Source organism: Peromyscus maniculatus, chromosome 2 (genome assembly GCF_049852395.1).
Source record: "Peromyscus maniculatus bairdii isolate BWxNUB_F1_BW_parent chromosome 2, HU_Pman_BW_mat_3.1, whole genome shotgun sequence".
NCBI lineage: Eukaryota > Metazoa > Chordata > Mammalia > Rodentia > Cricetidae > Peromyscus > Peromyscus maniculatus.
In genome coordinates, this window is record NC_134853.1 from 58,207,079 (window position 1) to 58,234,386 (window position 27,308).

At 47.4% G+C, this 27,308-nt stretch overlaps 1 protein-coding gene and 1 long non-coding RNA gene across 5 annotated transcripts in view; one reads left to right on the forward strand and one right to left on the reverse strand.

The window, feature by feature from the left end:
- The window catches only part of Ankrd6 (ankyrin repeat domain 6), a 171,503-nt gene that overhangs the window by 44,431 nt on the left and 99,764 nt on the right, over positions 1 to 27,308 (reverse strand). For 3 of the 4 annotated variants that reach the window (XM_015994185.3, XM_042270958.2, XM_076564024.1), the window contains one exon: positions 14,227 to 14,491. In XM_015994185.3, coding sequence (XP_015849671.1) covers positions 14,227 to 14,346 — 120 coding nt within the window. In that variant the 5' untranslated portion in view covers positions 14,347 to 14,491. Of the gene's footprint in view, positions 1 to 14,226; positions 14,492 to 18,655; positions 19,377 to 27,308 lie in introns of those variants that run through there. The other variant, XM_076564023.1, reaches the window with a different exon arrangement.
- On the forward strand, positions 14,287 to 21,796 carry LOC143271824 (uncharacterized). The gene is made up of 2 exons (XR_013049042.1): positions 14,287 to 14,383; positions 21,593 to 21,796. It is a non-coding gene; the product is annotated as an uncharacterized LOC143271824 (long non-coding RNA).

The window sequence follows — 27,308 nt, forward strand, 5'->3', positions numbered from 1 at the left end:
GCCTCTGTACGTGCTCCTTAGTGTAGTTTCTAAATGGGAGTCATTACAGATGAAGACATGAAGACAGGACAAAGAAGGACCCCGAGGACTCAGCAGGCGTCTCCCTGTGCTGGTTCTGGCCAGAGGCCCCAGGGCAACTCTCTTCCTTGGTGTCTTCTTGTCTGACACCCACCAACCACTAGCTGGCCGAGGGCTGCTTCGGGAATCTTACAATGTGCCAGTGATGGGCTCGCATTTGTTCACAAAGGGACTTTAAAATTCTGACACTCAACAGGGCCTCAACATGTCACACAACATGTAGAGTAGTTATGACCATTAGTCACGTCCACAAAACGGCTCAGCAGGTAAAGGAACTCGCCTTGCAACTTGCCACCCCCGTAGACCCCTGGAAAGGTGGGAGAAGAGGATCAACTCCCTAAAGTTATCTTCTGACCTTCACACGCATGCTGTGACACCCATCCCTGTAAACCCCCCCCCAATATCATGCATATACACACGAGAAATAAATAAAGCATTTAAAGACCTATTAACCTACATGCCTGGGAGCTTAGGACCTACATGATTTGGGGAAATTTCATGGAACTTTATCTGGGTTACCAAACACAGAAAGCCTCTGTGGAGTCTGCTGGGGCAACAGAACACCAGCAGCACTGACTAAACACAGTGGAGGGTGATGAACGGCTTTCTGCAGATATCTCGAGCGGATATCTCTGCCGGGCCTGCCCAGGGCAGGAGTGCAAACAAGGTCACCTCCATCCCCATGGAGCACCACTTAACTAAGACCTCTACTGAGGGCAAGAGGCCCAGAAAAGCCAGTGGACGTGCCCACAAATTCCCTAGAGCAAGGGAGCAGCAAGGAAGAGCCGTGAAGAGACCAGTGACCACGTTCTGGATTCCACTTCCACAGCAGCCTTCGATTCACCTCGGAGGCTGGAGTCCATGTGGGGTCCATCCCTAGGCCCTGAGGCTTGTTCTCCTTGGTCACAGTGCGGCTCCTCAAAGGCCCAGGCAGAGGTGCATGCCAACCTCTTCATGTTAATTTTCCAATAAACCTCCCAATCTGAGCGGTCATCTCTCCTCCCTCCAGAAAGCATCTCCTGAAGGTGTCTACGGACCTTTGCTAGACGCATGGGGCCCCATGACGTCTGCCTTATCAAGAGCCTCAGAAGAGTAAGTTAGTGTTCACGATCCCATTATGGAGCAGATGCTTTTCTGGGTGTTTCCCATAGTCAAGCCGCGTAAGAATTCACAGCACATGTTGCATTTCCACAATTGATGCATTTGTTTTCCATTAAACTTGTTTTGAATTATGACATTCAGAGTACCAGTATTTAATTATATTCATCAAGCTCAATAGACAGCGTACTCCTCATAAGAGATGTTCCTAGAGCAATTTGTACTCTCCCTCTGAATACCTGGGAACTCAAGCCCAGGCCACATCCCAGGCTAGTTAAATCAAGAGTCTACTGAACCCCACCTGGACATTAGTATTTTTTAAGGTTGTCCAAATGTTCCTACCTGCAGCCAATACTGAGAACCACTGACCCAAAGGAACCACTGAGAACTCCAGTGGGGATATGGTCATCATGTTGATCATAACCACTGTCAACTATATCCTGTCCTCCTCCTGGGTCACCCTGTGTAAGCACTGTGCGTGGACTACATCACTTTATCATCCAAAGGAATCGATAGTACTTCACAGGAATGAAGGCTTGAGAAGGTTAATAAGATGGCCAGGCTTGCGGAGAAGGGGACTGTGATCCATTCTCTCCACCCTTAATAGGAATTGTGAAAGACTTTAAAATGGGCAACAAATTTAAAGAGACCATAAGAGGAACGATGGTCAGCAGGGGCTCCGGGAAGAGACAGAGGAGTTAAGTCTCCAACATAGACAGAGTTTAGTGTGGAGGGATGGAAAAGGTCTGGAGATAGACAAAAAGTGGGTGGACTTCCCAGCCCTGAACTGTGTACTGGGATATGAGTGAGGCGGTAAGCTGCACATTATGTATAGCTTGTACAAATCAATGAGCCCGAGGTGACGCAGAGGTCTCATCACAAACCACAGTGTGACTCCAGGTTATTGCCAAGCCCTCCACTGGCTCAAAGTTGTAGACAATGATGGTGATACACTCTGAAGATCCTGTGGATACTGGCCCATGTTACACTAATAGGCAGATTTATTTTCACCTTACTGATAACCTACATATTTGAAAGTTTTCCACTTACCGTTTGAACCAGTTGTCACATCTTAATGATTTTGTCATTAATATACTTAATAAAATCTTAACACTTTATTACATTATAATTATTGCTCAGAACTACCATCATAAATCAGTTTTCCCTAATGACTTCTGATGATAATCCACAGAAGCCGAAATTTTTCCACTGGAGATTTTCTTCCCGCAGGCAATGCCTGCAGCTGTTACAAAGCAGGTATTGAGGGCTGGGGCATAAACTAGCAGGCAAGCGCTTGCTGGGTGTGTGAAAGAGCGTGGGGCCAAGGTCTAGCACCCCCCCTCCCCAATCAGACGTCTTATTTAGCTTGCCATGGACGTCTATACCCTCAATGCCCTGTTTTTCCCCCAGTGGAATGCACTGCTCCACAGAGCACACAGGAATAGGTATGGCAACAGCCTTGCAGGCCCCAACTTCACCCCACACCGTCTCAGGAGGCACTCCCGCTTTCCAGCCTAAACAAAAGGCAACAAAGGAGAAAAGAGATGTGGGATCGACATTCATTCCTCTCTCAACCCACCCCTCTGCTCCTCTAGTTCCCAGAGGAAATGCTATGGACCTATGCTGAAGTGAAGAGAGGCAGAGGTCAGAGGTCAGACTAACTATACTAGCTCCAGAACAGAACACAAGGTGGGCTGAGTTCAAATGGAACGGGAGGAGGAGCCTTCGAAGAGAGCCCAGTGGTCTCTCACAGTGCTGTGGATGTCCACTGGCACCACACATTGAACAATTGGCTCCGGCTGCCAAAATTACAAGGGCATGCCAATTCTGACCCAGCAGCACCTCTTGGAGTTTACCCCACAAATATAAGCACACTATAGGCTATGCCTCAAAACAAAGGACAGCGCAATCTGTAAGAGCAGAAGATTAGCATAACCTATGCACCCACCAATACGGGATTAGATACCCCGATTATGGCTTCACCATACATTATTAAGTAAACCAGAGTAAAGAGGGCACTATGCCAGGCTTGGAGGCACACACCTTTAGACCCAGTGCTCCGGAGGCAGAGACAGGAAGAACTCTGAGTTCCAGACCAGCAAAGGCTACATACTGAGAATTCATCTCAAAAAGACAAAACAAACAAAAAATAAAAATAAAAAAGAAGAGGGAATGGAAAATATCCTACAATTTATGTAAGAGGGAAATGTACAGTGTTGTATCTGTTTGCATGTCTGTGCAAATATGTCTCAGGAGGGGAGTTGTTAGAAACAAGTCACACAGGGAGGGAAGCCCTGGTGACAGGCAGCACAGGACGAAGTCAACTTCTATGCCCTCTGCATTGGGTCACTACCCATTCAGAGATGAAATAACACATTTTTTGGTGTGTGGGAGGGGTGGTACTGGGGATTGAATCTAGGGTCACATGCATGTAAATGTTCTCCAAATGGGCTCTCCCAGCTGTTGTTTTACCATGTATTTTTTAAAAAGATTTATGTAAGTATGCACTTTATGCATGAGTGCTATCTGTGTATACAGCTGCGTGCCAGAGAGGGCATCAGATCCCATTATAGATAATTATGAACCACTATGTGGCTGGGTGGATTTGAACACAGGACCTCAGAAAGAGCAGCCAGTGCTCTTAGCCGCTGAGCCATCTCTCCAGCCCACTTTGGCTCTGTATATTGAAACAAGATCTTACTAAAGTGCCTAGGCTAGCTTTGAACTTAGTCTGTAGTCCAAGCTAGTCCCAAACTTGTCACCGTCTTGCTTCAGTGTTCTGAATAGTGGGACTACAGGCCTAGAATGCCAGGAACAGATTAAAAATCCTTTTAGGGCCAGTAAGATGGCTTAGTGGGCAAAGGAGCTTTTTACCAAGCCTGATGACCTGAGTTCAATCCCTGGAAGCCATGTGGAGAGAACCAACTCCTGAAAGCTGCCCTCTGATCTCTGTTCATGCACACGTAGCCCGTGCACACCTCCACACACACACACACACACACACACACACACACACACACACACACACACACATCATCATCATCATCATCATCATCATCATCATCATCATACATATACAGGTAACTATACACAACAACAAATAAATACATGTAAAGAAGGTCTCTTTAAATACATTCATGAAGTTCTAGAAGTATGCTATCCATAGCACACTTTCTCAAGTGAAAGATTTAATCTAACCAGCAACCATCTATTTTCCCACTCTCCACCCCCCACCCCACCCCTGAGACCAGAAGCTTCAAGAAAATGACTATAAACCAACAGGCTGGCAAACACCAGTTCTGACACAAACCCTACAAATAAGTCTCAGTGCAAAACACAAAACCACAAACTGAAATGGACCAGAACCCCACCTGGGAAAGGCACCTTCACACTAGAGTGGCCATGCGGGTCTGCAATTCGGGGGCAGTTTATGCACCGTATGCACTATATGCATTATATGCACTGTGTCTGCAGTTACTAATAGAAACCTATAGTAGTCAGTATTCTGCTACTCTAACAAATACCTCAGATAATCAACTTATAAGGGAAAAAAGGTAGATTTTGACTCATGGTTTTGGAGATTCCAATCTAAGGTCAGAGGAGGCCACTGGGTGGTGAGAAAGCACATTATGTCAAAAGAGCCCGATGGAGCAACGCCACTTGTCTTGTGGCCAAGGAACAAAAGACCGGAAGGCTGGGGGCTAGGACTCATCATCCTCTTTGGGGCAAGTTACCAACGACTTAAGATTTCCTACTAGGCCCTGTTGTGAGGGCTAAACTTATGTTTTATGTTCTAATGACTGTGCCTAAGAGATCTATGAAACAAAAATGCCTCTAACCTGTGAGCCACACCTGCCCAAGGCCAGATAACTTCCTGGAATGCTGGGAACTATTGTTCAAGTAAGATAACAAGCCGTGTGTTTTCACTTCTGTAAGCAAGGCTGGTTGCCCTAAATGCACAGGATGTACTTGATCACACACAGACAGAAGGAGTATGTAGCCTTGTAGGTTTTGCCTTCATAAGCACCAGACTAACATAATTTGTGGCCATTCTCCAGGAATTCCGGGTATGGACCTGGCCAGTGTCCATTGTCCTGGCCAGTATTTAACAAAGCTTGCTTCAAATTTGCTCAAAAAATTATGGTAGTGGTCTTATTCTCACCTGATAGGATTGACCAAATCTTTATAGCATGGGTTTCCATGGGACACTTACCTAAACTGTAGCAATGCCCTTTACTCTCAGAGGCATCCCTGCTTTGGGTGAAAAATACCATGCCACCCATCTACAGGCCCTTGTCTCTGGCAAAGCACAACCAGACTTTCATCCAGATAATGGGGCACACACCGTATGCCTCTCAAAGTCTTGACCTAAGCATCCTGAGTGACTCTTCTCTTGCCCTCTCCCATCTAGCTCTCTCTACTCAGACCTCTATTCTGTCATGCCTACATGATTTTACTTAGCCTTTGCCAACGTAAAAGATTTGCGATGATGTCATATGGGAGCAGATGGAGCCCTTAACACTTAAGTGAGGGTAATATTTGCCCTGGTAACACAATCACAGAGAGACACCCATATGAAGACAGAGGGAATTGGGTGTTACCCCTGTAAGCCCAGGACCACCAACTACCAGCAGCAAGAAGCTGGGCTAGTTCACTCCCAGGTTCAGACAGCATAGTTTGATCTCACACTCCAGCCTCCAAAATTATAAGACAGTCATTCCCTTTGTTTGGGTGCCCCATCTGTCTGCAGGAGATTGTTGGAGCAGTTATAGGAAGTCTGTATGGTCTTGTTGTGGAACATTAACTATGTAAAGATGTGTTACATTTGTTTAACTATGTAAAGATGTATTACATTTGTTTACCTTTCTTGCATAAGGCATCTGATTGGTCTAATAAAAAGCTAAACGGCCAGTAGCTAGGCAGGAGGTACAGGCAGGACTTCTGGGCAGAGAGGGTAAGTAGGAGGAAGAATCTAGGCTCTACAGAGACAGAGGGAGAGGGGGAGATGCCAGTTGCCAGCCAGCCAGCCAGCCAAAGAGGAAGCAGGAAAGCAGGATATACAGAATGAAAGAAAGGCAAAAAGCCCTGAGGCAAAACATAGATGAATAAAAAAAGATTAAACTAAGTTATAAGAACCAGTGGGAAAAGCATAAGCTAAAGGCCAAGCATTCATAATTAATAATAATTCTCTGTGTCTTTATTTGGGAGCTGGTTGGTGGCCCAAAGAAAAATCCAACTACACAATCTCTTACCCAAGCCCTGTCTCTTTACCCACTGACCCTTATTCCCAAAAGCTCTCTGCAGGTGAGCTAGCATGGCCTTTCAGTGGGAGCATCATAATTTTAACAGGTACACCTTTTCCTCCAGGGATTTTTCTAGGAATTTGCTCAGTAGAGATCGTCTATGTCCGGAAGAGACATCCAAATATGCACACTGCAGCAGACCATGCAGAACAGCAAATAATTGGCCTCCACAGGAGGCAACTGCTCAAACGGTTACGGTCTAGCCACGTAATGAGAGATGCAGAGCCATTTCACCAAACAACTAGATCCACACAGCAAAGCTCTTACATAGCCCAGAAAGGATCACTATGCTGAGTATGGGCCCATTACGTATTTAAGTGATGCAGACCTGCTTTTACATGCACACATACTTTTGGCAACAGACAAAAATATTTCTTGGTCCTGGGAGCAGGACTTGAGGACAGGAAGATTATACAGGGAAGAAAGGGAGGAAAGGGAGAAGGAGGTAGAAGCTGAGTGTTTATGACACACCAGGCATTATTTGCAATGCTTTTTGCGGACTCCTCCTCCTCTTTCCTTTAGCCCCTCCCATCGCCACGCCCCTCCCATCGCCACGCCCCCCATCACCACGCCCCTCCCATCGCCACGCTCCATGCACTGCTGTTGCAGACAGCAGGAGATACAGATATGTACTGCTGCCATGCATGGCTGTAACACCAAGGAAGGGTGAGAGAAAGGCACTCGCAGAGGTCACATGGCTATCACGAGGGGCAAGGACCTCAGAGCTAGCATGTGGCCTCTGTGTCTCCTCTATTGTCTCTCCCAGGTCCTTTATAGGTGACTTGATTTTATGTCACCTGCAGATGTCCATCACAGAGCCTTCTTTCTTTAAGCAGCCCTGCCCCGCCCCCACCCCCGCCCCCGCCGACCCCCTCAACCCTCCTGAATGTTGCCCCTCCTCCTCAGGCCTATCCTCTGCACCACTCTGTGCACAGTCTCCTGGAGATCAAGGGTTCTACTTTTTGTTTTGTGTGGTTGAGACTCACAACGAAGCTCAGAATAACCTTGAGCCCCTGATCTTTTTTGTTTGTTTGTTTGTTTTGTTTTTAATTGAAAATATTTTTTTTCATGTAATATATTCTGATCACAGTTTCTTCTCCCTTATCTCCTCCTACATCCTCGTCCAACAACCCACCCTGGTTTTTCTTTCTCTTTAGAAAACAAACAGGCAAACAAACCAGAATAGGCAAAACAATCAGAGAAAAAGAAAAAAACAAAACAAAGCATGAGATGCACATATACATCACACACAGAAAGCTCATAAAAACACAAAATTGGAAGCCATAATACATAAGCAAGAGATCAGTAAGGTTAAAAAAAATGTCCAAAGTTTAATGAGACGAGAGAGAGAGAGAGAGAGAGAGAGAAAGAGAGAGAGAGAGAGAGAGAGAGAGAGAGAGAAGAGAGAGAGAGAGAGAGAGAGAGAGAGAGAGAGAGAGAGAGAGAGAGAGAGAGAGAGAGAGAGAGAGAACAAAAACCTCCAAAAATACCACTGAGTTTATTTTCAGTTGGCCATCTACTCCTGGGCATGGGGCCTGCCTGTATGTGTGGTTTGTGTGCCCAGTTAGACCCCATTGGAGACAGCATTCGGGTTAGAAATGGCAGTCAGTGTCCACATCCACTCTCATCCCTGTCTGGCTTATCCTCGAAGGCCCTGTGCATGCTGCCACAGCCTCTGTGAGTTCAGATGTGACAGTCCTGCTGCGTCTAGAAGGCCTCGTTTCCTCGGTCTCCTCCATCCCCACAGACTCTTACCCTCTTCTCCAGAGTTCCCTGAGTCCTGGGGGGGAGGGATTTAATGGAGACATCCTATTTAGGACTGACCTCTCACTGTCTGCACCTAGTCCAGTTGAGGAACCCCTGATCTTCTTTTTTTTTTTTTTTTTGGTTTTTTGAGACAGGGTTTCTCTGTGTAGCTTTGCGCCTTTCCTGGGACTCACTTGGTAGCCCAGGCTGGCCTTGAACTCACAGAGATCCGCCTGCCTCTGCCTCCCGAGTGCTGGGATTAAAGGCGTGTGCCACCACTGCCCGGCACCCCTGATCTTCTTGTGGCTACCTTCTGAGAGCTGGGGCTGTAGGTGGGCACCACCCCCACACAGCTGGTTTTTGTTTTATTAGTTATCTAAGTCTCCATTCTATTCCTCAGGGCCAGTGACTGGTATTAAATGGAGGCTTTGATAAATGTTAATTCTGTGAGTGAAGTTATATTTTCTTCGTAATTGAAGTTTCACCAAGTAACTTTATCCAGTTACTTTTAGAGGAAGTGAAAAACCACAGCATCCCAAGAGGAGTTTTTTAACAGCTCCCCAGCCAGTCTACCCACAGCTCCTCAGCCTTTCCACACTAAGCCTCTGGTCCACGCTGGGCATCAGGAGCAATGCAGAGGGTTACCCAGGCACAAAGCACCTATGATGCTAAACTAATAAAATGAAGTCTCGGGCAAAGATAGTTCTTCCATGAGATAACTCTGGAGATACTGTGATCATTTGTAAAGACAAGGCTTTCTCAAAAGAAAATCCCACCTTTCTGTTTCCTGCAGCTATCTCCTATAGCATTAGCGTGGGCAACTCGAAAAACATGGAGAAGAAATGCAGGAGGAGGAGCAGTGGTCTGCCCCGAGAGGGGGCAAGTGGAGGCCAGAAAGAACACAGGACGGGATGAAATCACAGACGGGGTGCCACTCAATACAAAGAGACCCCGAGAAGAGTCACAGGCTCCAGCTGGGGACATGAAGGTTTGGTCTGAAGCATTTAAAGCCAGAGCACATGGACAAAAACGGCCATGAAGGCAGCTTCCAGTTCAAGGTCAATCAGAGCCACACTGAGTTAGTTCCAGGCCAGTCAGAGAGACATTGTGAGAGCTTGCCTCAAAAGACGGAGAAAAGAGTTCCGGGTGCTCTGGGGGACTGAGGAGTCAGGGTTCAGTGAGAATCACAGCTTCCATTTGGAAGGGTGGGACAAGGTCTGGGAGTGGATGGTGGCGACAGCTGGGGCACGGTGTCAGTGTCTACAGGGTCACCGAAACTCACATCTACAAACAGTTAAGATGCAAATCTGTTCTTTTGTAAGTACTGAAAACATAATCCATTTTAAAAATTCAACTGGTCAATCAATAGGACACCTACACTCTAAGAATGTGGACCCCCATGGGTGGGGAAGGGAAGAGCTAGGCGACGTGAAAGTCATCTCTCCAAGAGAAACAAGAGGACGTCTTGGGGACATGGGAAGGGAAAGAGGCCCTTGGTCCTGGACCTGGTTCTCCTGTCCGGCTGACAGAGCCAGGACACTTCAGACACTGATCAGCACCAAACTGCCCACCAAGGGCACGGTCTCCTAAAGACGTCGCAGACCAAGACGCCAAGGACAGTAAAGGAAGTGCTTACTTAGCGCCAAAATGATGCACATCCTGGAGCCTTTAGTGCTCTTCTCATTCTAAGTCCAAACAATACCCTTCGGAAAGCTCACCATTTTCCTTACAAAAGGAAAGGTCTTCAGCCTTTAAACTTTGTTGTAAATTATACTCTGAGCCATGTAACTTAGGAAGCCACAGGACCACATACATGCCGCTGTAAAGACCCCTGAGCACACATCTCCCTCGAGAAGCCCACACACACTTGGGGGATGTCTTATGCTTTCCCTGGTCATCATTCTGCTCACCCACGTGCTGAAGATCCAGGCTGTAGGTTCTTTTAATAAGGGTGTCTGCTTACTGGTGCATCCTGAGAGCCCCACCTGTGATGAAGCTAGAACCCTGTCTTTGTCTGGCTGTGTTCCCTTATGGGAAAGGAAACGCCTCAGCTGAACTGGCAGCATGGAACTATGATGTCTTTTTTAAAGTTCTCTAGCCTCCTCTGGCCTCTGCAGGCACTGCATGAACTGTAGGATACAGACACTATGTACATACACCCAACACTGCAATAGGACACAGACATACTCGCAGGCAAAACACGCACACACATAGAATGCAGTACTTCAACAGTTTTACAATTCCTTGTGCATAAATTCGACTTTGGTAAAGATATGTAAAAACAACCCCTGGTTTGCGGTGATTTGACTTATGAATCTATAATACCGATACAAAAGTAATGCACACTCATGAGAAAACATTTTAGATTTTGATTCGTCCCCCAATGCTAGAAATATGCTGTATGGGACCCTTTTGGAACGCTGGGCAAGCAACAGCAAGCCACATGATCAGAAAGATAGCAGAGGATATCCCTGTAGTGCTACTGAGCTGAGATGTCCAGTAGGTTAGGTGTAAGAAATGCATCTAATCCACAGTATTTTCAATTTATGATGGGTTGATCGGGACGTGACTCCATTGTAAGTCAAAGATAATGTGTATTTAGAAGTAAATGGTGACCAGGAATGGTGGCTCATACCTATAGTCCCAATGCTTGGAAAGCTGGGGGCAAGAGGGCTACCATGAACTCAAGGCCAGCGTAGGCTATAGGAATGACTCAACATCTCTACAAACAAACCATAGAATATAGTAAGCATTGGTGAAGAAGTAGGAAACAGGACCCTCAAACATTCTGGTGGGAATGTGAAATTGTAAACCCACTTTGAAAACAGGCATGGCACTTTCTTATAGCGTTAAACAGATTTATTATATGACTCAGAAAATCTCCCTGATATTCACCCAACACAAATGCAAACTCTGCCCACACAAAAGTGTGTATGCAGATGCTCATGGCTTTGGCAGCCATTTTCATAACAGCCCTAACCTAGAAACAACCGGAAATGTCCATTAACTGACTAAAGGACAGTATTAATGATCCTCTTGACCGACCATCTCACTCTGTATAATAACCATTGTCAACCACAATCTGAAGTGGTAAATGGAAAATTCAAGAGACGAAGAATTCTGAAGTCTGAAATTGCATACTGTTTTGGGCGACACAGTGAAAGCTCACTCCCCACCGGGACATGAATCACCCCTTTGTCCAGTGTCTCCATGCTCTCCCCACTTCCTACCTGCAGTCCCTCCTCCATCAGAGGGCTGTGGTGGTGTTAGAGTGCATGTGTTGAAGGTTTCTTAGTTTGCTCTGTGTCCCCAATGCAGGACAATGTGGATGCTGACAACTTTATCTTAGTGTACTGATATATTATATACAGAATGAGTGTGTGTGCGCGCGCGTACATGATCTACTTCATTAATTGTGGCCATTCCCCTACTGTGCCTAGTTTATATATTAAACTCTATTATAAATATCTGTATCTAGGAAACAACAGCACGTATGGGGCTTGGTAGTATCAGGCGTCCACTGGGGGTTCTGTAATATAGATGAGGGGTGTGGTGGTATTGTGTTCCCCAAAATATTGTGCACCCTAGTAAATTTACCCGGGGGTCAGAGAACAGAACAGCCACTAGATAGAGGCCAGAAAATGGTGGCACTCACACCTTTAATCCTAGCATTCCAGAGGCAGAGATCCATCTAGATCTCTGTGAGTTCAAGGCCACACTGGAAACAGCCAGGCATGGTGACACACACCTTTAATCCCAGGAAGTGATGGCAGAAAGCAGAAAGGTATAAAAGGCATGAAAACCAGAAACTAGAAGCTTTTGGCTGGTTAAGCTTTCAGGCTTTTGGGAAGCAGTTCAGCTGAGATCCATTTGGATAAAGACTCAGAGGCTTCCAGTCTGAGGAAACAGGATCAGCTGAGGAATTGGCAAGGTGAGGTGGCTGTGGCTTGTTCTGCTTCTCTGATCATTTAGCATTCACCCCAATAACTGGCCTTAGGTTTGATTTTATTAATAAGACCCTTTAGGATTCATGCTACAAAGGGGACTACTATGTGTGCTTACTACAAATTGCTATTCAGCCATAAAAAGGAATAAAAGTATCATTCACTGCGACAAGAATGACTCCTGATAATACTATGCTCCATGAATAAAATCATGACAGGAGACCACATGCCATACATCTAGTCAGGGTTTCTATTGATGGGACAAAAAGCAAGTTGGGGAGGAAAGGGTTTATATGGCTTACACGTCCATATTGCTATTCTTTATCAAAGGAAGTCAGGACAGGAACTCAAACAGGGCAGGAACCCAGAGGCAGGAGCTGATGCAGAGGTCATGGAGGGCTGCTGCTTACTGGCTTGCTCAACATGGATTGTTCAGCCTGCTTTCTTTCTTATAGAACCCAGGACCACCAGTCCAGGGATGGCACCACCCACAATGACTTAGGTCCTTTCCCATCAATCACCAATTTAAAAAATGCCCTGGCTGGGAGGTAGTGGCACATGCCTTTAATCCCAGCACTCAGAAGGCAGAAGCAGGTGGATCTCTGTGAGTTTGAGGCTAGCCTGGGCTATAGAGTGAATTCCAGGAAAGGCTCTAAAAGCTACACAGAGAAACCCTGTCCCGAAAAACCAAAACAAACAAACAAATAAATAAAAATTTTAAATTCCCTAAAGGCTTGCCTACAGCCCAATCTTATGGAGGCATTTTCTCAATAGAGGCTCCCTCCTTTAATGACTCTAGCTTGTGTCAAGTTGGCATAAAACTAGCCAGGACATCATATAATTCATTTCTATGTAACATCCAAGGAAAAAAGACTCATAAATGAAAAGGAGATTCATAGTTGACGAGATAGGGAGGCAGTGAATGGATATATAGTCTTTTACTGGATGATGGAAGTTTTCTAAAATTAGACTATGGTTGTATTGGTGTGCTGAGGCTGCCATAACAGAAATTTATTTCCCCAAAGGAAGTCCAAGATTAGAGCAGGAACATGGACAGGTCCTGAATTCTTTCTCTGGCTTGCTGAGGACAACTTCTCCCTGTGTGCTCAGAGGGCAGGAACTCAAATGCATATGAGTGGCTGAGATTGACCAATATCAGGCCCAGAAAGTCAGAGATATTACAGATGATGCCGTATCCCCATCTCCACATCACAGGAGGGCAGGAGATCTTCGGACTGGGGCACCGTGGGTGTAAGGGGCATTTCTGCCTGGGCAGAAATGTCTTTGGTCTTCTTCTCTCCAAAGTGGGAGTGCGAAGAGAATACTCCCCAGGGCTTTATGGTACTCACAGCGACTAGCAGCTGGGTACGTCTGCATCAACTATGCAGGGCCAGGCGCTTTTTGTTTGGTTTGTTGATTGCTTATTTTTGAGGCTATTTATGTAGCCCAGGCTGTCCTCAAACTTGAGATCCTCTCCTTCCCTAATGCTGGCACAACCACACCTGGCCAGGGCCTACTTTTCCTGGGGTTTTGCTGTAAAACTCCTGCGACCAAAGGTCCCCGATCTGCCATTGTATCATCTGCCAAGGACGGGAGAGCAATGTCTTGCAAAGCCCACTGAAAACAGAGCCCACCATAGTAACGACCGTCATCTGGTCCAAGCTGTCAGATGGAGACAATGAGACTAGGGGCGGGGCTTCCTGACCAAAGGCTGGTCCGCCTTGCTAGAAGGCCTGCCTGACATGATTACCACCCCACCCCCAAGCTCACTGTTCAGTCAGCCTCTGTGCAGGAACTTCTCCAAAGAGATAGCCTGCCCACTGGCTACAAAGGTCGATGGAGAAAAGTCCTGTGCGATTTTAAAGACTGTCAAATGCACGTTACAAACACTCCATTTGAAAGATGACAATGAAAACCTTTTCAGTGCTTCTTGTTTCTTCCCAAGCCTCCATCTCTTTACCAAAGCCAGTTCTTTAAAAACTATGAACCAAACAACAGTTCTGCAGACAAGAGGTGAGCTGTTCCCAGAGAATAGCTATGGCATTTTTTCTTGTTACCTTGGTAACCGCTACCTTGGCACCCTTGTTGATGAGCTGAACCACATTCTCCGCTTGGCCTTTGTACGCAGCTATGAGCAGGCGTTCTGAAAGCGCAGCGACCGCATCCTGCTGGCTCATGAATTAGGAGAGAAAGGGGTTCTCAGGAAAGCAGCAGGTCAGTGCCTTCAGCTCCACATGCAGCCTCTGGCTAGGGCTGGAGTCCACAGGGAAAGGTGCTCAGAATCACGGGGGGGTGCCTTTGTTCCTACTCCATCTTCAGGTCCTAGGGGGTCACAAAACAAAGCGGCCATCAGTGCCACTCAGCACACAAGGACAGACAGACCACACCTCTGCTGACCTCAGGGTGTTCTTCTGGGTGCACAGGACAGAGGAGGAAAACTAAAGAGCCAAGACATCAAAAGCATGCTTCTGGGATTGGGGATTTAGCTCAGTGGTAGAGTGCTTGCCTAGCAAGTGCAAGGCCCTGGGTTCGCAAGGCCCTGGGTTCGGTCCTCAGCTCTGGGGGAAAAAAAGCATGCTTCCATAGCATTTCAGAGTGAAAGGCAAGAGAGTGTGCCAATCTCTCCACTTCCTCCCTCCTCAGGACCATTCTCCACAAGGTGGGCAGAACTGGGAGGCTACACTTTTTGTTTTGTTTTATTTTGTTTTTCTAGACAGGGTTTCTCTGAGTAGTTTTGATGCCTGTCCTGGATCTTGCTCTGCAGACTAGGCTGGCATCGAACTCACAGAGATCCGCCTGGTTCTGCCTCCTGATTAAAGGCATGTGCCACCACGCCTGGCTGAGAGGCTGCATTTTTACCCTGGGTAAAGAGGCCTGATATAACACGGGGAGGGAAGGTGGGAAGAATGATGTAATTATATTTTAATTAATTGTTTTTAACTCAAAAAAAGAAGAGGACTGACATGAGTCCCTAGACACCTCCTGGTCATATACATAACAACATGTACTGTGAACGATCAACCTTAGCCTTGTGGGCCAGGTCCCCATGATTCTACCATGGCTAACATGTACTCAGAGACCATGGTAAGCAGGGTGTCTCTTTGAGAACACACACACACACACACACACACACACACACACACACACACACTGCACATGATTTTCTTTATCCTTTACTTTCTGAAAACAGTGCAGCCTTCTGACTTCTGGAGCAGAGAACGCAGAGTTCTGAGCACAGGCTGCAGGCCGACTCCAGTTCCAAACTGATGAAACACTCCACCTTGTGAAGAAAATGATTCCTCACTCGGAGCAGCCGGCTCTGGGGCCGCCAGTCTAGGAACACCTCCTCCACAAACACCCCACACTCCCTTGGTACACGGGAGGGACACAAATGGCCCCTACACGACACAGGACAAAGCCTCACTGTGCAGTGGTCTGGAGGCTGGAACTACAGTCAACTTAAGCTCCTCCTTTCATGAAAGGCCCAACGTGAATGGAACTCTAGACTCCTCGCAAGTAGCCCTGGGAATATCCCTAGAGCAAACCAAGTCAGGGGTACTGATTTCAATTCTGAGGCAGAAGGTGGAAGAAGGACATCTTTGCATTTTAAAACGTGTTTATAGTTGCCAGGGAGACGGCTCAACAGGAATGGACACTTGCTGCAAAGCCTGAAGACCTGGGCTCCGTCCCCTGCACTGGTGCCCCCTCCCCGCCCCCTGCCCAACCAAAAAGAAGAAGAAGAAGAAGAAGAAGAAGAAGAAGAAGAAGAAGAAGAAGAAGAAGAAGAAGAAGAAGAAGAAGAAGAAGAAGAGAAGAAGAAGAAGAAGAAGAAGAAGAAGAAGAAGAAGAAGAAGAAGAAGAAGAAGAAGAAGAAGAAGAAGAAGAAATGCTGCAGCAAAGGGAAACCACTCTTCACCCCAGCAGTGGATCATGTTTTGGTGTTCAAGTATCTAAGGGCATCTTTCATAGTTGCTTCCAGGAACTCGATCATCATTTCAATCTCAGGCCATGTGATCAACTACCTTGAGAGGCTGGGGTAGATAGAGTCTCCTCCACAGAACAGACACCAACCGACTCTCCTCTCACAGCAGTAGGGAGTGAAAATGGCATTTCATTATAAGAAATCTAGCCAGATGTAAACACTGTAATTTTAGAACGGTAATTCTTACCTACCCCCAATCTCTTTATTATCACATTTCATATTGTTCTCCATCTGTTGCCCTAGATACGGGCAAAAGATAATAAGGAAAGAGAGAGGGACCTGGCAAGCCCAGCCTGCTCTCGCTCACCAGGTCACCGGAAGTACAAGTCTGGAGAGGGTGATGTGCATTTCCCTTCCTGTGCTGGGCATCGAGCCCAGGGCCTGTCACATGCCAGGCAAGCGTGCACCCACAAAGTTACAGTCCCTGCCCGATGAAAGAACAGAGTTAAGACTCAAAGCAGTGAGAGAAACAGCTAGAAACGCCTTTGGAAGGGCCCAAAGCCACACGACTACATTTGGGGCTTTATCTCCTACCTACCTACACACACACACACACACACACACACACACACGCACTGTCATTTGAGGGAGGCTTGTCTCTATCAACACAGAGTGTACTGTTTCTTCTTCTGCAGGTGGGATGTGTTCCATTCACAGACACTGCTCTGATTTGTTGCTCCTTCAGCTTAAATACAGAAAAATCACTCTGTGCCAAGTGCAGGAAAAAACGCACAGCATTAGCCACCAGTTCCCGAAAGACCCCCCCCCCCCACACACACACCTGTGAGCCCTTCCCTGCATCTATCCATGTCCTACCTCTGTGCACTTGGCTTCACCTCCACCCCATCTCCACCTGTCCCTTCTAGCACCTTTCTTGCAAAGGCTATCTGAGTCAAAGACGGCCTTCTTCATACACATTTCATCATCACTGCTGAATTCCACCCAGTCTACTCCAAAACTTGTCTGCGAAGGTGAGCATCTCAGCTGACTCTCACTGTCTCTAGCCACAGAGATCCAGCCCCCTTAGCAACAGACACAGGGTCCAACCAGCTTCTGCTAAATTGATTGCCACTCCCATCCCAGCCACCCATCTCACGCAACAGATGACGCCTGCCCCTCAGACAATGAGACTAAAGCCAGAAGTTCTTATGGTTACAGCTGCAGGCTGAGATAGCTTTGCTTAGATAATTACTGGGTAAATAGCCCTTTGCAAATCCAGCCACCATCACCATTTTATTTTAAACATAAAAACATTCCATTGGTGAGAAAATATTGGTCAACTAGCAATGCCTTTTTTTTTTTTTTTTTTTTTGCTTTTCTGTTGCAGCTACATAGGAACCCTTTTTACCTCTGCCCCACAACACCACCCACACACCTGCAGGACAGCGGTCATTCACAACAGATCTTGGATATGCCTCATCACCCCCAGCATGCTGGCTTAGAAAACTGCCTGCAGGATCAGCAGCAGTAACACCTCCCCGGGTTATCAGCTCCTATCTGCAGCTAACACCATCCCCTCACACTTGGACATCTCAAAGTCATTCTCAATTTCGGGGCAGGGATCGTGTCACTGTGAGGACCTACACCAGCAGACGCTTTATACAAAGGGTGGCTGTACGGGGACTGGATGCCGAGTCTGCTCTGCTTCCTGTTTCCCCTCATGACCTCCCTCGGAGTGAGAGGATGCTCTGCTCCCTGTCTGGGAACCAGCAAACTAGGCCAGACAGGAGGCAGGCAGGGAGAGGGAGGGATGGAGAACTCCCGAGAGGAAGGAAATAAAAGGGCGTGACCAGTCTGCAGCCTGAGTCAGTCCTCACTGCTAACCTGTTGGGTGCCCTGGCTGTCATAGCTTTGGCCTCTCATTAAATCCAAGCCCCCTTTCCCATTTGATGGTCATCATTCAAGACAGTCTTGCTGCTAAAAGTGAGCAATCTGTCTGCCTCGCACCTGTCAATCACAGCCTCTGTCCACAGGGTTCATTTGCACAGTGCTCGGGAGGGAAAAGCTCAAAGGCAAACTTGCGCCAGTTCTTTAGGCAGGAAGGAAGCAGACACACAGTAAGTCGGCACAGAGCACAGCACATGCAGGCGGGGGTGGACTCCGGAGACCAGCTGCCCCCTTCCCTCCCAACCCTACCCCTTCTGCATTGGCGGCTCCCTAGTCCGCAGTTTCTTTTGTCTCTCATCACAAGGGTCAGAGAATTCCACAGATGCCTCACCTGTGAGGCAACAGTTGTTGTTTTTCTGTTTTGCTTCACACAGCAAAGGGTCTATGAGGTTTGATTTTTGCTACTTTATTGCAGATTTACAACCAACTCTCCCACTGCCGGTCAATACCTGAAAGCTACCACATTTAGTCTCCTCCCAATGCACTACTCCAAACAAGCCCTTCAAAGGAAAGTCCTAGCCAGGCATTGTGCAGAGCCCACCGAGATTCAGTCAGCAGAGCTGAGAGAGCACACGCGGTTAGAATAACGAGCTTTTCCCACTGGAGGGATTACTCACACATGGGGCTGTCCTCCGTGTTCTTTCCTGGAAATGCAGTCAAATCTCTCCTGGTGGGATCATATGCTTCCCAGGGCTGCTGCTCCTGGATGCTCAGTGATTTACCTAGAGCAATTGTAAGCCTTCTTCCTGGGCTGCCTCTGCCGCGATGCTAGCAATCGGCATCACCAGCCTATTAAGGCATCCATTCAGTTCCAGATGCTGCTCTGTTGCCACTGTTCTGAGAGCTGGAGATTCAGATTTTGTAAGACTGCTCTCTCTTACAGAGAGACCTGTAACCCTGCCCGACAAAGAGTCAGGGAGCAATTCCCAGCTGAGGAGAGTGCTTCAGACGGATGCTCTGATGATGGAGAAGCAAAGTTTGCAGCCTGGCATGAAGGGGAGCACACAGGAAGGGGGAGAGGACCACCGATTGTCCTCACTGGAACAGCTGGGGAAACGTCGGCATCCTGCGCAGCGACCCAGACACAGGCTGCTTGAGCAGAGTCCCGTACAGGGACTGCGGCGTCAGCAGCGCAGACGGAGTCTGGCTGAGTGGCCACTGAGACATCTGTAAATGCAATCTGCTCAGAAACTCCTCCACAGTGTGTGCCAGGGAGCAGGGTGGGGGAAACGGAGGGCTGATGCCCCTCTGAAGCACATGATGCATGCTGCTGCTTTTCCAGCCATCACAGGTGTGCCTTCCTGCCCACTTCCTCAGCAACAGCAACTTCCTACTGGCGACCTAAGAAGGCTTTCATTTTGATTTGAGCCAGGACACCGCGGTTCTCATGTGAAGATTAGGGGGTCCAGACGGGAAGAATGACTTGGCAAACAAACCTTCTGACTGCCGGCCTGTCCCACTCTCCCCCATTCCCCTGAGGCCAGCAGCTCCCATGGCCATGCGGCTGGGATCTTGCTTCTGTCTTTTGGCACAGAAAAGTGAGACTCTGTGGACTCTGCCCTATACACTGCACAAATGTGGAAATATACCAGGGAAACAATCGCCAAGAGATGATAACACCATCTTTCCCTTTTCTTTTGGACTGTATGTATATATACATATTTCATTCCAGTTCATCCAAAACCAATCACTACTCTACTGCTGCAATCACCACGGGGGGCTAAGGAAGATACAACCAAGTTGAACATAATTCCATCCCTACTTTGAAGAAACTATTCCCTGGCCACCGTTAAGCCACAATGAAAACCCAAAAGACCAGGTTCCAGCAACAAAGCACAGACCAATGCCACCAGTTTCAAATCCATTGTCTCAGAGATCCGTGACAGTTCCTCCTCCCGATAACACCCCTCCCACATCATCAGAGGCCGTTAGCACAAGTGCGGGCCAGGTGTACCGCTCGCAAAAGGTTACAGGCATAAAGAAGGAAACAGCAGGGCAGAAACTCCGCTCCTACCAAGCCTCATCTCACACCACCATTGCAGAGCAAGAGGGACAATTATTTCTTGAGCTATGTCAAGGACAGGCAGACTCTGACGGTTCCTGAATCAAGCAACCACCTTGGCAGGAGACAGGAAGACGCAGTTGCTATAGAAGTTGGGTGATGTGTATATTGTCCAGGAAACCTGTGTCACACAGCTCCACTTTAAAAAGACTCATTAGCTCGGTGGACCAGAGCTGTACTATTGGCCAAAGCTGTAGCTGGTCCAGAGTGCTGCCGTGGTAACTTCCTTTTCTCCGGAAGGATGACTGCTTACTGGCTAGTCTACCAGCATCTTCCAGCTGGGTCTATGCTTGCTCGTCACATAGCAAATGACTCTGCATGTGCTCAAAATTCAGCCCATTGCCATCCCTACAGATGCTGTCTACCTCGGCAAAACAAGACATTACCATCCACCTGTTACCGGCGCTCTCTATAGGTTCCTCCATAGGACCAATCCCTGAGCCCCATTGTAACTGTCATGGAAAACAAGTGTCAATTAAAGAGAAATTAGGTCATAATGGGGGCGTGCTGAGCTGATGGGATGGTGTTGCTATAGAAGAGACACCAAAAATCTGAAGTGCTAAACGTACTTTCTTTCCCACCATCTTCCCTGGCCTCGCTGAAAGGCCACAGGGACACGTGGACAGAATAGCCATCTGCAGTTGAGGAGGAGCCTGCATGAGAAGTTGAATCCTCTAGACTTTGATCTAAACCTTCTAGCCTCTAGAACTGAAGGAAGAAACCAGTCTATGGTGTGTGATGGTGGCCCAGGTGGACTCTACTGTACCCCTTGTGAAAGATGGTATCCGATGCAGGCTGGTCTCCTGTACCTCAAGCAGGAACACTATCTCCATCATACTGTATTTACAGTGCCTCTCACTGTGCCTGGAACCTAGCTGCTCTTTACTGTCTTTACACATATGACAGAAAAACTAACAGCCAGTTGCTTTGAGGCCTATGGGACCCATGGATTCCATAGATTGAGAGGACATGCCATCTGTCCTTTCCAGATGAAGTAGGCTATGGCTATAACCCTCAGAGATAACAGGAGTAGTGTGGTGATATATTTTGTACCCCAATAAAGTTTGCCTGGGGATCAGAGGACAAAGCCAACCACTAGATTAGACATAGAGGTCAGGCACTGGTAACACACACGCCTTTAATTCTAGTATTTAGGAGGCAGAGATTCATCTGGATCTCTGTGAGTTCAAGGCCACAATGGGAACAGAGCCAGGAATGGTGGCACATGACTTTAATCCCAGCACTCGGAAGGAAGGAAGATGGCAGGGCACAGAAAGGAATATAAGGTGTGAGTAAACAGGAAGTCTCGCTCTTGAGGCTGAGGATTTTGTAGAGGTAAGAACGTGGCTGGCTTGTTCTGTCTCTCTGATCTTTCAGTTTTCACCCCAATATCTGACTCTGTTTTTTTTTTTTTCCTATTAATAAGACCATTCAGCAATTCGTGTTACAGAGTAGGATATGCAATTCTCCTCTCTCCTTCCTCACACAACAGAGGACCGCAGCTCCTGGGACCTGAAGAGTTAGTGAGCTGAAGGCATCAGCACTAAAGCACTGGGCTACACCACAGCACTGCAAACTGCCACCCTGAAACTCTTCTGGGTAAATCCACAGATGCTCAAGGAAAACAAGAATGTGCCCAAACCACCCGGCAAGAGCATTCCCGTGCATGAAATCATCACGCTTGCCTCCCTTTGAATCTGCGTTCAATTTTTGGTTTTTAATTTACTTTGTGATGTGCTAAGTATTTACTTTTTGAATGTAAAAACAAAACAAAAAACCGGCAGAATCTGGGAGAGAACCCGCTCTTCCTCGGTGGCTGGGAAAGGAGGTCAGCCAGGTCTTCACTGGGAAAGAGCTGGAGGTGGGGCAGAGAGAGAGGATTAACAATGGAGCTGGCGCAGGTAGGGTGGTCTGAAGGACTGCAGAATTAAGGACGGCGGGAGAAAGGAGGCACCTGCCACCAGAGCTTATCACTCAAGGGCAGTGATCAGAGATGACACCGGGAAAATTAGGAGGTGGCGTTTTCTTTGCACCACGTCAAGGAAACGCCCTGCCTAGAGGTGGGAAGTTCACAGGAGAGTGAGGTCCTCGCTGTCCTTGGAACACGGGCACTCCTCATTATCAGCAGGCTTGCTCGCTCTCTCTCACAGCGGTATGCACGTGGCTTGCCTTATCTGTCTTCTTTGCCTTTGTACGGTTATCCTGTCTTCCACGCCAGCAGAGGCAGGTGGATCTCCGTGAATCAAAGGCCAGCCCATGGTTTCTGGCAGGGCTGCTTTCACACAGCTCCTTTTCTGTCCCAGAGCTCAGTGGGAAACTGTGACCAATGCCCAGTACTTGCATCTGCCATTAAAGTATCATACAGAATAGCTCCACTGCCCTAAAAACCCCATGCTCTCCCTTGCCTCTCAAGGTCTTTGCCTTTCCCATAATGCCACACGTCTGGAAGCAGACAGTACTGTTACCTTTTCAGATTGGTTGCTTTATACTAGCAGTAACCATTTAAGGTCCTCTCCCATGTATTTTCATGGTTTGATAGCCGATTACTTTTTAGCAGTGAATAATATTCCACTGTATGGACATACCACAGTTTGTTTCTCCATTCATCCTTCGAAGAGTATTTTGGTTGCTTCCAAAGTTTGACTGCTGTGCATGAGGCTTCTGTAAACATGAGATGAATCTCACTCAGGGAACACCAGAAAGTACAAACACCAGTCAGACCACATGGCAGGGGTGAATTTTGGGAGAAGCTGTCGTTTGGTCCTCCTAGGGCAGCAGCTGCTTTTACACTGATCCTACTCCAAGATCAATGATACCCTTTTAGCTCCCACCTTGTACAATTCCTTCATCTCACTGGGCACTCCTACTGCCTCCCCTCATCAATGTCCTCCCTCATCAAATGTCTGTGGCCTGTTCTGCCCTTCCACCACCCCGGGGCTGTCTTTTTTTCTTTCACTGAAGGGCTTTCTCCTGCTGGGATCTTAATGTTGCAGGTCCTGGAGGGTCTTGGTCCTCTTCTCTTCTCACTTTCTCCTCCTCCGCCTCCTGCTGCCCACATTCTCTTCTGCTGCCTAGAAACAGATCTCTCCAAGTCTACTTCGTGAGCCTCGTTCACTCTCTCTGCAGCTCTATATTTAGGCACCCAGCCACCCAACAGGCATTTTACTCAGATGCCCCCTCTCAACAGCCTTCCTTCAGAACCTCTTCCTCTGCTGTGTCCCCCACGCTCATAAGGGGCTCCAGCTGTCATCTGTCGACCTGTTTCCCTTATCTGGACTGTTTCTCTCATGCCCCTCCTCCCCTCCCCCACCCTGCCGTAAATCTCCAAATGCTCCGATTTGAAAGAGTAAGGAATGGAAATGAAGACTAAAGCTTTGAAGTCAGACGTCCTAGGCTTCGATTCTAGCTAGACCATTTACTTCGGGCCGACTTCTAAGCGACTGCTTCCTTATGCATGCTAGCAGGTCACACACCGCTGGGTGGAGGCTGCAGGCACACGGCCCCGTGTCTGGCAGCTGTGCCCAGAGAGATAAGCACAGTTACTAGGTTACATCTCAGACGTTCTTGCTCTGTCTCTTCTGACGGCACCTCCTGGACGTGGTACTCGCCGATAGCTTAGTCTTTAATTGGACACCGAGAATGTTTTCTGAAGCTCCATTGTGATGACGGAAATGTAGAAAGTGCAGGTTTCAGCTTGTATATGAAAATCTGCTTCCCTAAATGAGTCTGGAGAGAGGGAGAAAGAGAAGCCAAGCCAAACTCACATTCAAGATTCAGACAGTGGGTGTAATTTGGCTTAAACTGTATCTTCAATTAAAAAAAAAAAAAAAAAAACTACTCAAGAAAACACAACCTGGACATATTAAACTTGACTCCCAGGAAGACTAAGTCACTGAGTCAACAGTAGTCACGTTCTCCGTTCCCTGACTGGGTCTCAGATCAGTGCACCTCTGACAGACATGCTTCCCTATCAGATCTGTCACTGTTAGAAGGGGACGAGAAATGAAGCCTTCTACTTCCGTCTGCTTCAAGATGGCAGAGATAGGGGACAGACCGTGAACTGACACACAGAAAGCTGTTCACCCCGCGTCTCTCTGCAGGTGGTGGTCAGGCCTTCAGCGACAGTCTCTGTGGTGCCTGCGTGCCTGTGTGTGTGCATGCGTGTGTGCGTGCGTGCGTGCGTGCGTGCGTGTGTGTACATCTGTATGTGCTCACGTCAAGTGTCTGTCTGCTGCTCTCTATCTTTTTTTTAGACAAAGTCTCTCACTGAATCTGGAGTGCACGAGTTTGGCTACGTTGGCTGGCCACCAAGCCCTGAGCATCCACCTGTCTCTAGACCCCCCAGTTGAGGGAACAGAGGCACACTGCCACAGTCAGTGTATACGTGGCTACTGGGGACCTCAGGCTTGCACAGCAGACACTTTCCCTAACCCTGAGCCATGTCTCCAGCACCCCAGTGCCAACTGTTTGGTTTTTATCTATGGACTTATTTTTAATCGGAGTTTCTCGTCAAAGGATGTTTATGTGACACTATTCACAGGAGGGCTAGAGGCTCTGCGAATTACAGGACTGACCTTACACATGAAATCATTTGCCATGCTGGTCTCCTTGTCTCTAGTCCTGTCTACTCCTTCGTCCACTGGAGGCTCTGTTCACAGCACACATGTGGTCATGGTTCTCCTTAGCTCAGAACCCTAGGTGCATATCCCTCAAGGTCCAGGGATGGGCAAACCTGTTATGGTCTGGCTCCAGCCTCTATTCCCAGCCACTCTGACACCCCTTCTCACACTCTGTTCCCCAACGTGGCTGCAGGGGTATTTAGAATACTGAGAGGATGCTTATGCCATGTTTGCTGCTAACTCCCTGGAGACCACTCCCCCAACTCCCCTTTTCCTTCATATCCGAGGCAAGGGTGGCCTCCTCCCAGACGCGTCCTTGGTACTCCTGTTCTCCAGGTTCCCATGGCCCAATTCATACTAGGTGGCAATCCCAGCACAGCCACTTATTTTGGATCAACACTCACTTTCTCTCTCTCTCTCTCTCTCTCTCTCTCTCTCTCATTGACACAGGATCTCATATAGCCCAGACCAACCCTGTTTTCACTATACAGCTAAGGCTTGCCGTGAACTTCTGATTCTTCTGTCTCTACCACCCACGGGGATGACAGATGTGCACCCCCACACCTGGCTGGCAATGTGCATTTTAAACCTCACTGTAGCACTTGCCAAACTGGACAGCAATTGGGTCACTATGGCCAGCATCTCTGACTACCTTTTGATTCAAGAGTCTTCTCTATCTGTCTCTCCTTTGAAGGAGACTGCCCTGGTCAGAGAAGGTTCTGGGGTATAAGATGCAGAATTAGAGGGCAGTGAGAAGGCTGACTTACGAAAGGTTGCTCTTGCAGAGGACCCAGGTTCAATTCCCAGCACCCACACAGTGGTTCACAACCATCTGTAGCTCCAGTCCCAGGGGATCCAATGCCCTCTTCTTACCTCTGAGGGCACTGAATATACATGATGAACAGATATATGTGCAGGCAAAACACCCATACATATAAAAATAGATATCAAAATTTTTTAAATGATTAAAGAAAATTAATGATTAATGGTACAGCCTAATGGTAGAACACTTGTCTAGTACACCGAGGCCCCTAGTTTGATCCCTAGCACAAGTGATAATAGTAATAACAATTATTATAATTACATTTGTTATTATAATGATAATTATTATTATACTATTGGGCTTTGGACTATGTTTCCTTGAATATTTCCCTACCAACACAGGAGCCTATGAGGCTGAAATCCCTTAGCATTCCTCCTGTTGACAGTATCTCTCCTCTGAGCCTTTCCACACACACCCCATGTTTCGTTCCTCTCTGTAATATCATCACACGTGTACAGCCTAGCACCTAGTGCAGGAACAAGATGTACTCGAATAAATGAGCCCTATGTTTACCCAGGTGGATTACAGCCTCCCAGAGGGCAAGTGCCTTCTCTTATTTTGCCATATGCCCAAACAATAACTGATGTTTTAGTGACCCTCAAAAACAATATCCATTGTTTTTTAATCCATTCATCTGTTGATGGACATCTAGACTGGTCCACTTCCTTGCCATCATGCATACAGAAGCAATAGACATAGATGTTCATGTGCCTCTGTGGTAGACTATGTAGTCCTTTGGTTGTATGACCAGGGGTGGTATATCATGAAATTTTCAGGAAAATGAATGGATCTAGAGAGTATAATATTAGGAGAGGTCACCCAATCTTTTGTGTTTGTTTTTGTTTTTCAAGACAGGGTCTCCCTGTGTAGCCCTGGCTGTCCTGGAACTCGCTCTGTAGACCAGGCTGGTGTCAAACTCAGAGATCCACCTGCCTCTGCCTCCTGAGTGCTGGGATTAAAGATGTGCACCATTACACCCCATTAAGGTCACCCAATCTTAAGAAGATGAGAACCACAGGCTTTCTCTTACCTGCAATGTTAGCCTATGATGCATGTACATACATAGACGTATATAACACATATATATGCAAACAGGTATGAGTGTGGATAAAGTCTAAGTATCAAGAAAGGAGACCAAGAAAGAGCAATACAGGTGATGAGCAAGGATGGGGGTAGGCAAAAGGGTATGTTTGCTGACAGATGCAGCTCTGAATAGAGTTATCACAGGAAGTAGTGCAGGCGAAGGGAAGAACGGTGTATGTGTTTGGGGGAGGGGTTTCTCATCACACAGAGGTTAAAAGGAGACTGAATACAGGGGACTTGTAGATGGCATCCAGGCCTAGAGAGCAAGAGGCAACCATTTCTGGAAAAGCACATAGTAAATATAGAAAAGCAGAAGCCAGTGTGTGGCTGGGAGGTGCTCAGTGGTAGCCCTGAGGCTCCTGGGTTCCCTGACTTGTGGCCCCGTCAGGCTGTGAAGCAGGCCTCTGCCCCCAGAGGGATGCAGTAGAAGAAATACTGTTGAAAATTCAAGTTAAGATGGGTGGTGGTGTCTCATGCCTTTAATTCCAGCACTTGGGAGGTAGAGGCAGGCAGATCTCTGTGAGTTGGCAGCCAGCCTGGTCTACAGAGTGAGTTCCAGGATAGTCAGGGGTGTTACACAGAGAAAAACCTGGAGAGAGAGAGAGAGAGAGAGAGAGAGAGAGAGAGAGAGAGAGAGAGAGAGAGAGAGAAAGAAAATCAAGTGAAATAGCATTGACTCAGTG